The sequence below is a fragment of the Procambarus clarkii genome, chromosome 25, assembly GCF_040958095.1.
Source record: "Procambarus clarkii isolate CNS0578487 chromosome 25, FALCON_Pclarkii_2.0, whole genome shotgun sequence".
Taxonomy (NCBI): domain Eukaryota; kingdom Metazoa; phylum Arthropoda; class Malacostraca; order Decapoda; family Cambaridae; genus Procambarus; species Procambarus clarkii.
Window position 1 is genome coordinate 39936055 of NC_091174.1, and position 10328 is coordinate 39946382.

The following is a 10328-nucleotide window of genomic DNA, read 5'->3' on the forward strand; positions in this document are numbered from 1 at the left end:
TGCTATCGCTGTATCTATCGATGATTTCTGTGTTGTTTACTAGGATTTCTCTGGCGATGGTTTGGTTATGGGAAGAGATTATATGTTCCTTAATGGAGCCCTGTTGTTTATGCATCGTTAAACGCCTAGAAAGAGATGTTGTTGTCTTGCCTATATACTGGGTTTTTTGGAGCTTACAGTCCCCAAGTGGGCATTTGAAGGCATAGACGACGTTAGTCTCTTTTAAAGCGTTCTGTTTAAAGCGTTCTGTTAAAAGAGACTAACGTCGTCTATGCCTTCAAATGCCCACTTGGGGACTGTAAGCTCCAAAAAACCCAGTATATAGGCAAGACAACAACATCTCTTTCTAGGCGTTTAACGATGCATAAACAACAGGGCTCCATTAAGGAACATATAATCTCTTCCCATAACCAAACCATCGCCAGAGAAATCCTAGTAAACAACACAGAAATCATCGATAGATACAGCGATAGCAGGCGGCTTGACGTTTGCGAGGCACTACACATCAAGAAGTCAACACCAGCAATCAACAGCCAATTATTGCACAACTATATTCTACCCACCTCAAGACTCCGCTCCAATATAGAAGCATCAAGAAATATGGACCAATAGGCTTTCTACAAACACTTCTATTCAATATCCATTGTTTCGTGTTCTGTCTTGTGTTGATACTTTTAATACCCTATTAATATCCTCTAATGCCACATCATCCTTCCCACCTCACTCAAATGTAATGCCACATCACCCTTCCCACCTCACTCAAATGTAGATATAAAATCAGGGAAACGCAAGTTCTAATCAGTTGTGTATTTGTGAAGTCTTTGAAAATGTAATAAGTTTTACGAAACGCGCCCGTGTCGCGTCAGACTAGAAATAAAAATGAATTTTGGAGAAGTGATTTTTGATTTACCTCCAACAGTGAAGCATAATGTACGAAAGATTGAGAAAATTCGTGTTAGAATTATTAATCTTACTTTTTCGGTCATATTTAATAAAATATGTCTACAGGAAAGACTGCTACCAAAATATACTAATATATATATATATATATATATTTAAGATTTCTTAAATTCTTGTACAGCCACTAGCACGTATAGCGTTTCGGGCTTATCCTATTTTCGCCGCCGGAATGCGACTTCTCCAAATCGTTTAACATCCAGGTACTCATTTTACTGTTGGGTTAAACAGAGGCTCCAGTTAAAGATTTGCGCCCAGTAAATCCTCCCCAGCCAGGATACGAACCCAGGACAAAGCATTCGTGAAACATCAGGCGAGCATCTTACCTCTACGCCACAGGGACTTTTTACAATGTTATCATATATTAACCTTTATGAACTCTTCAGCTTCCTTCTACCAATATTACCAACACCTCTTTGATGCACAGCATAAGTTCAACAATAATCCTTTAACAGCACCTTCTAGTAGAGATAAAAACCAACAACTCATGCTTACACAAGACATTCCCAGTCCGAGAATACATTCTCCTTCTCTCCAATTGTTAAGAATTCCACATATTATTGGGATCTCAACTTTGTACCTAACTCAGTACCTGTCCTAACATTTTGAATTAGTTCCTCACACCTAACCTTACCTATATAATATCATTCACAATAACACAAATTACAGGTTTAATAACCTTACCAACCATAATATGCAAGAACACCAATCACTGTTGATAATACACACTAATGATGTGTCCGTCAACATACAGACTTACCCAACAATAGGACGCTGAAAATTAATGGATTTTTCTACTCTGTTGATTATCTCCTGAATGTATGGCGGATGTTTGAACACATATTTGACGAACTGGCCGACCCACCAGGCACCTGGCTCGCCCACCAGACGTATTAGGCGATCAGAGATGTCTCTTGGGATGGCCAAAGGTATGTGCTCCGGTTTGGGATTTGTTAAGGACCCTTGAAACTGGATCGTCTGTGAATCATTTCCTCCTGTCAAAAGATCAGGGATATACAAAATGTTCTGATGCTAGTCAATAATTATTTTACATCAGAGATTCTCAACAATGCAGACCTACCAACAAAGTGGTTTTTTTTTGTTATACTGAAAAATATAACATTTTCATTGGGTTTATTAATTAAATGTATATCTCTGATTAGCATAAATTGACCTGCTCTCCACTACGGGTTCACCATAGTCCGTGCTACTTGGAACTTTTGTTCCGAGTAGCTGAATCTAAAACAACAACTCATGTGAATATTCATGTTGGCATGTTAGACGTGAATCTTGTTAGGCCAGACGACCACCCCCCACTCCGCCTGCCCGCCCGGCACCCAGTACTCACTCACCCACATGCCCCCAGTACCTGTCTATGCACCCAGCATCCGCCCATCGAACGTCGCCCGGACAACAGCCACTTCCTGGCGAGCTTTGGATAATGATTGCAGTCAGCCTATTACACACAGGCAATACTGGAACACACTTTCTCTTCCTGGCAACCGGCAATGTCAAAAGTCAAAGCAGCCCGTCTTCCCAAACTCTAGAAGTCATTAAAGAGTAGTATGAGGTGAGCTGTAGCGACTAATTGTTGTTTTTGACAAATTAGTCGCTATAGCTTACCCCGTTTTAGGGTGAAATTGTAGTAGTATCGAGTCCATCTTTGGGTATTAATTTGTATCAATTAAAGGTATATGATGTATTTGTCAGTGTCGAATGTTAGTTGTGGGTCCTGACTTTGGTTGTGGCAAAATTTGTTGCAAAATCTTATCCCATTTTAGGATGAAATGGAGTTGGGATTGAGACCATTTTCGGGTAATATGTTAATTAGGAGTGTGTATTGCAATTATTAGTGTCATACTTTAGTTCTTTGGCTCGTCTCTAGACATTTATAGGTGTAATTTCGTTACTGTTAGCTAAATTTTCTTGAAATTTAAAATAGCTATCACTGAAAATAAATAAAAAAAAAAACGGAGTTCTCGGTCTGGAGCTGCTGCTTAGTTCGCTTTTGTATTTTCATAACTTTTCAACATATTTTCATGTGAATTAAAATATAGTTATTTTAGACGTAGTAACAAGAACAGACATAGTTTTTAGATTTCAGCCTTTTAGCCTCTTGTAATTTCCTCACTATCAGCTGATTTTCATAAGATTTAAAATATAGTTATGTTAGACGTAATAAGAAGAAAAAATATAGTTCTTGTGCTCCGCCCAACGACTTAGTTCTCTCTGGTAATTTCGTTATTATTTTCTCAATTTCCATTAAATTAAATTATAATTAACTTAGATATAGTAAGAAGAAAAGCTATAGTTCTCAGTCTCCATCTCCTATCTACCGCCTTAGCTCTGTCATGTAATTTTGCTACTAAACATCCAATGCATAATAAATTAAAAACATAAAATCTGTATTAATATCACTATCATTTTAAACAATATTGAAAAAAATCAGCTTTTCGAATCCCAAACCACACACACACACTAATTAATAATGTAATTACGATTTTAAAAAGTCGACTTGTTGATGTCAAATAACAAATTCAGAAAAAAATTATTTCATTTTATATGGAAACAAATCATTGAACCAAATACTTTTTCAAATTGGCAATGTCAACTTTAATTATAAAACTGAGGAAAAGATTTTTGACCTATACATAGAATAGAGACTTGCCTTCAATACTTACATACATCACAGTCATAAAAGTATCTAAAATTGTTGGTATTCACTAAAAAAAACAGTTATTATGTCCTCCACTTTACTCTTACATTATACTACTTATTAATCTATCCCTATATAACTTACAGTATCTGTCCATGGAGTTATACCAGTGCAAACTAACTCAAGTCCATCATCACACAACAAAACATCAGCTATCAGAAATATAACAAATTCTGAATTCAGACAACACTGTCAGGAGACATTTTCCCTGCTCTCTCGTGTACTGAATTAAGTACGAAATTGCATAGTGCACCAGTGATGTGCACCGTGATTCAACTTTCTGGATATAACTTTTCCACGGTCGTGTTGGGTGTCGTTGGACAGCCCATGACATTTGCTAGCCATTGATGTCATTCTGATCGCTGTATCAGGTCTGTGAAGGAAATTACAGGAGGGAGTTGATTTCAGGGAAATTTTTGTACAAGTCAAGTGTAGAGAGGGAGGTATGGGGGGTTAACGGCCGTAGACCACCATCACGTATCACGTGTCCACGTGGACACGTATCACGTGTCCACGTGGACACGTATCACGTGTCCACCTCGTGTGAGAGGGGGTAGCGTCATGGGGCAGGTGCGCGATTGGCTGAGGGCCTGGGGCCTCAGAAATGCTGAACCGTGATTGGCCAAGACGCTGAGGGGTACCGCATTGTACCCCCAGGCATGATATTGGCGGGAAAAGACATTCTTACCTAAGATGCTGCATAGTGAGGCCGACATTTCCCGTGCTAGGCCAAGCATCGGGAAATACCGCCTGCAACGTTACTAAAGTCACGCCTACAACTTGCTATCTTTCCGTGTGCCGTGCGTAAGAATCCGGTAATCGGAAAGGGGCTTGTATCGTGCCGTGTGAACTTGTCATCTAGCCGCGTAATTGTGGGACGCCATCTTAGAGCAACTGGACTGAGTGTGAGGCGTTAATTATCGGCCTACAAAAACGACATCCGCCGTCGATCGTATCTGTGCTTGAAGATACTGCTGTGAGACGTGCCAGAAAAGGTTTCAGTGTTATGGGAGAAACCTTAAATGTTATAATTCTGAGGAACAGTGAAGGACTCCATCTCGTGTACCGTGTAACACCGTGTACCGTCGTATCCTGGGGTACCGTGTCAAGTGGAAGGGGCGTGGTACCGCATCCCTGCTGTTGTGCGCAACCTTGGCTGCCTGTGCCGGTGTGTCTGCGCCATCCTGGTCTCTGTGTGTGTGTAGAGCTAACCCCGTGGTCTAGGACCCTGTGCTCCACCTGACCACGTGTAGGAAGTGAGGACGCCTACGTCATCATCCAGCAGCAGCAGTGGGAGTGTGATTGACGTGTATGTGTGAGTGAAAGAGGGGCCCCACATCATTGATGTAAGTACACTGTTTCCGTTTGGGTAATAAAACTCTGAAGCTGGGTTCGCCCCCAGTGTTCCGTCTGTCCTCTGTCCCTGGGACCACCTGAGGAGGTGAATGGGAATTGGAGACGTGAGTCTACCCTGTTGTCATCAAGTTGAGGATTGGGCCCAACTGTGATTTATGACGTGTGTGAAGACACCTAGTGACACATTCAGAGGTAAAGTGAGTTATTTACTTCAATTTTTTTTCTATGTGCCGTGTATGTATTCGCTGTAATTTGATTCCCTTTTTCAGCAGTGAAAAGTGGTAACAGGGAGATTTCCCTTGGTTATATATTTTACTGTTGTGTTGTGGTAAAGTGTGAATTATTGGTGGATAATTTACTGGGGAAAGTCATTTACAAGTTTTGCCGTGAGTGGCAAGGATGTACTGTGTTGTACTGTGATGTACTGTGTTGTACTGTGTGTGTAAACCGTAGACAAGTTTGACCTTGGTGGAAGGCGTTGTGTACTGTGAAGGATTCCGTGAGAATTAAAGTCAGTTAACGTCACCGGGGGTCACGATTTACTTAACGAGGTCACTTGTTCGTTGAACATTGTTGTGATTAACGTAGGGACGTGTAAAGGCAACAGTCACAGTGAAGTTCACGCAGTGGAGGAATTGTCAAGTGAAGACTAACGTAGTGTTAACGAGTTAACGAGCTGTCGTTAATTGAGTGATTAACGTAAGGGGTTGACGGTCTGCTATGATCGGAGTCAATTGCGTTGTAATTAAGCTGTTGTAATTCGTTGGACTGATCAGCTCTGTCGGCGGACAGAGTGATTAAGCACTCGTAGCTAATTAAGGAGAATTAGTAATCGCCACTTAGTGAATTCACCAGGTGTTGATGTTGTTGTTTACACGGAGTATTGGAACATTGTGTGTGGTACAGTAGTCTACCCTCGTTAAGGTAATCTTGTCGTAAGACCGGAAGTGAACTGTCAGTTGAGAGACAGTAGGCTTTATCAATACTCGTCTGTATTAATAGGCTGTTGTATTCAGTAATTAATTGGGAATTACTCACCGAATGCTTGACTTTCAAGTTGATGTAATTAATTGATTTACGAGTTATTGATGCCATTTAAGTGCCGTTGAGACACGTGTGTGTTAACGTAATTGTTTAAATTCAATTAGAGTAACTTTGTTTTGATTGTCCTGAGAGACAAGTGTTAACGTAAGATTTTTTTTTATAAGGGGTTATCATTCTTGGATTAACCGCCTTGTTACTTGGTACCTCGTTGTGGGCAGCGAGCGCCAGTCAAGTTTTTGTGATTATAGTATTGGTCACCGTGAAGCCGTGACAATATTGATTGCAAGCTTGCGTCACCAGTGGGCACCACTTTGTTCAGTTAGTATCATTGTTCAGTCAGCGACGACGGGATAAGGATACCGTGGGTCCATCAGGCTGTTGATTAGCTGTTCTTTAATGTGCCACTGGAGTGACAGTAAAGTAACGTAAATTCACTGTGTAGTTGTTTTAGTTCTTGTTTTGTGAATAAATTGTTGTGTTATAGAAACGGTCGTTTACGTCAAACCTTCCAATATTACTGCCCCACATTTGATGTTCTGCAACGCTTTGCCTGCTTATGTTCGTATTAAGTCTGTATCTAAAGCTCGAGTCCATTGCACATCACCACACTTCTATAAATAACAGGTGAGAATCCGTCGGCTACCCTTTATTAGTTTGTTAACTAGAAGGAGCCAGCGACCTAAGTGACAGGTGTTACCCGAGTGGTGTAGCCTGGCGGTTTGCTCCCGCGGTCCTATGATCTTAGGCTTTAAGATTAAATATCTGCCACTGGCAGCTCTTGCTGTTTAAGGTCTGCCTCTCTTGCGAGGTAGTTGCGATTAACGTAACATCAATAGGACTTAATTCTTTTGATAACCTGTCAAAGAAAAAAAATCTCACAAACACAGCCCCTTTGTTTAAGTCCCTGAACATACGAAACATACACTCACTCCACACATTCTCTAGGCCTATTTACACATGGTTTTCGAAAAAGTCGATCTGCTGCTGATCTCTTGCAAAGTCTCTCCGCTAGGTGGCTTCAGTCACTGGATGAGGCCAAGATAAGCTGTATTGTTTTTCTAGACAGCACGAGCCTTTGATCGGGTCTGGAACTCTGGATTACTAGTGAAGCTTCAAGAACTATGCATCTCAGGTTTCATCTTAGAGTTAATAAAAGACTACCTTCAAGAACGAATTCTAAGAGTCTAACAGATCCATTGAGGGTTTTCCCAATGGAGCAGATTCTGAAACCCACTCAGTTGGTGCCAGCATTCGACTCTGTTGTGTGTTTGGCTCTCTGCTGTGGAATGTCTATTTCAATGACATTCCTATGTCATTAAAATATACACAGAAAGCTAATGCTGATGACTGTGCCATAACCATTACATACAGAAAGGAAGAAAAGAAATTGACATTTTCCGACTTAAAATTGGCTCTTCAACGACAATGAAGAGCCACGTGCTTAATGGAATCCAAAAGGCAGCTAGGAAACTTATAGCCCTACGGCGCATCTCACACCTTGACACCAGGGGCTACAAAACCAACCCTTCCTCTGAATAGACAGTACGTTTTAATACTAAATGTAATAAGTATATTCCTGACTGTCTGCAAAATAATTAAATAAACTTAATTGCGCCCTTACTTTAACCTCCCCAAATACTCTCCTAATTTTGTATTAATACGCTGAAATTTTTTTGGTTAAAGTTTTCGTGTTCAACTGTATATTCACAAAGTTTTAAATATAAAATATTTTTTATTAGTTTTATTAAACAATAGAGATTTTATACAAAATTTAAAAATATCTAGAGTTTCCTTATAATTTATTGAAAGAATTTAGTTTTGCTTTTATTAGTTTTATAAAATTTTAACATCAATATAGCTATAGGTTAAGTAGTAATTGTAATTAAAAAGCAATAAATGCTATTATTGCTTGTCCTCCTACACTCCCAAGGTCGTCTGTGGTCGTGGTTTTCGATACAGCTTTTCAGGTAAACTATAATATATATTCATAATATTTTGGTGTTATGCTGGCGATTAAGTGTATTTATGTACTATGTCGATAGTCATAAATGTACTTATTACATTTAGTATTAAAACGTACTGTCTATTCGGAGGATGGGCTGGCAAAACCTTATATGAAGCCCAAGTTCGCTCTCATCTAGAGTATGCACCCTTTCCTGGATTACCTGCCATTCATCTTTCATCAGACTTTTGGACAAAGTGGAGAGCCGTGTAAGATGGCTCATTTCTAGTCTAGACCAAGTCTGGTGAGAATGATCTGAACATCAGAGCCTACAACACCGTCGTGATATTGGTGGTGTTACTGTTATGTACAAGGCTAACATTCCCAAAGTTCCGTGTCAGGCCCAATGCCATGGACAACCAGTAGTTGCCACCCATAGCACTAGGTTCTCAAACTTCAACTGTTACATGCTAGAAGTGCCTTTCTCAAGAACATCAACTCATCATGATCACTCACTCCTAGGCTGACTCGTATCTGAAACTTGTTCGCATAACAAGTTGATACACAGATTAGGTCAACTGATCACATGCAAGCTCTGGTACACAGTTTACTACGAGCTCATCCTGTTCCTTATATGATTGTTTCTTAAAAGATAAATAAAGTTTATTCCTAATGAGGCACATAATAGGCTCCTGCAATTAATAGGTCTCTAGGAGCAGGTTTAAATTGAGCCGAGGTTGGATTACATCTCTTGTTTGCAGTTTCACCGGGTTCCTTATATGAAAGCTAATTATCTGATAATTCCTTATATGATAGTTAATCAGTTTCAAGGAACATTTTCATGAAATGAATGAGTCTCCAGAGGTAGGTTTCAGTTGACCTGAGGTAAGATAACAGCTCTCCCTTGCAATTTCACTAGGTACTTCAATCGACAGTCCTAATGAACCCTAGTCTTAGTTTAAAAAGAGTGAGACAGACAGAGGGAGTTTGTACAGATGTACTCACCTACTTGTGCTTGCGGGGGTTGAGCTCTGGTTCTTTGGTCCCACCTCTCAACTGTCAATCAACTGGTGTACAGCTTCCTGAGCGTATTGGGCTCTGTCATATCAACACTTGAAACTGTTTATGGAGTTTGCCTCCACCACATCACTTCCTAATGCATTCTATTTGTTAACTACTCTGATACTAAAAAAAAAATTCTAATGTCTCTATGGCTCATTTGGACACTCAATTTCCACCAGTGTCCCCTAGTGTGCATACCCCTTTTGTTAAATAAACTGTCTTTATCTACCCTATCAATTCCTTCTGTCTTCCAGCGACGCGAGGTTTAATTCCCGTAGTTTTTCCTAGTAGTTCATACCCCTCAGTTAGAGTATGAGTCTGGTGGCAAACCCATGTTAAGGGTGTGTCACGAAGTCACTTCTCTCCAGATGTGTTACTAGGTTTCTTACGATATTCTCCATCACCTTGCATGGTATACAAGTTAAGGACTCTGGCCTGTAGTTCAGTGGCCCTCTGTCTATCACCCTTTTTGCATATTCGTACTACATTAGCCGTCTTCCATATTTCTGGTAGGTCTCCCATCTCTAGTGACCTACTATACATAATGGAGAGTTGCAAGCAAAGTGCTTCTACACACTCTTTCAATACGCATGTTGAGATTCCGTCTAGACCGACAGCCATATCTAACGTCCATATCTAACAGATTCCTCTTACCCTCATCTCTGGTAATTTCGAACCCTTCCAAGGCCGCTTGGTTTACTGCACCATCTCCTAGCTCAAGGACTTCACTTCGTTCTATTGTGAATACCTCCTGGAAGCTCTTGTTGAGTTCTTGACACACCTCCTTGTCATTCTCTGTGTACCTGTCCTCACCCGTTCTTCGTTTCATCACCTGTTCCTCCACTGTTGTTTTCCTCCTGATGGGACTGTGCAGCAGGTTTGGTTCGGTTTTGGCTTTATATGCTATATCATTTTAATACTGTCTCTCTGCTTCTCTTTTCATACTAACATACTCGCTCCTGGCTCTCTGGTATCTCTCTCTGTTATTTTGGAAGTTCCTCCACGCCCCTTTGTTCAGTTTCTCTGCTTTCATACATATATGGGGTTCCACTACCCCCTGTTGGATGGGTATGGGGTCCACTACCACTTGTTGGATGGGTATGGGGCCCACTATATTAAACCACTGATTCTTCTTCTTTTGCTTCTCATTTTTTTCCCTTTTGGGCCGGGATAAATCTGTTTACTGCCTCCTGACACTTTTGGGGTGATATAGTTCATCATGTCTTGTACGGTCTTAGTTCTGAGTTATGT

At 40.5% G+C, this 10328-nt stretch overlaps 1 protein-coding gene across 1 annotated transcript in view; it reads right to left on the bottom strand.

The window, feature by feature from the left end:
* Window positions 1–9906, bottom strand: part of LOC123756324 (alpha-(1,6)-fucosyltransferase-like) — a 71837-nt gene extending 61931 nt beyond the window's left edge. Inside the window, exons 1-2 of the mRNA XM_069331099.1 lie at window positions 9732–9906; window positions 1718–1952 (exon numbers count right to left, since the gene is read on the bottom strand). Coding sequence (XP_069187200.1) covers window positions 1718–1952; window positions 9732–9906 — 410 coding nt within the window. The remainder of the gene's footprint in view (window positions 1–1717; window positions 1953–9731) is intronic.
* Between the last annotated feature and the right edge of the window lie 422 nt (window positions 9907–10328).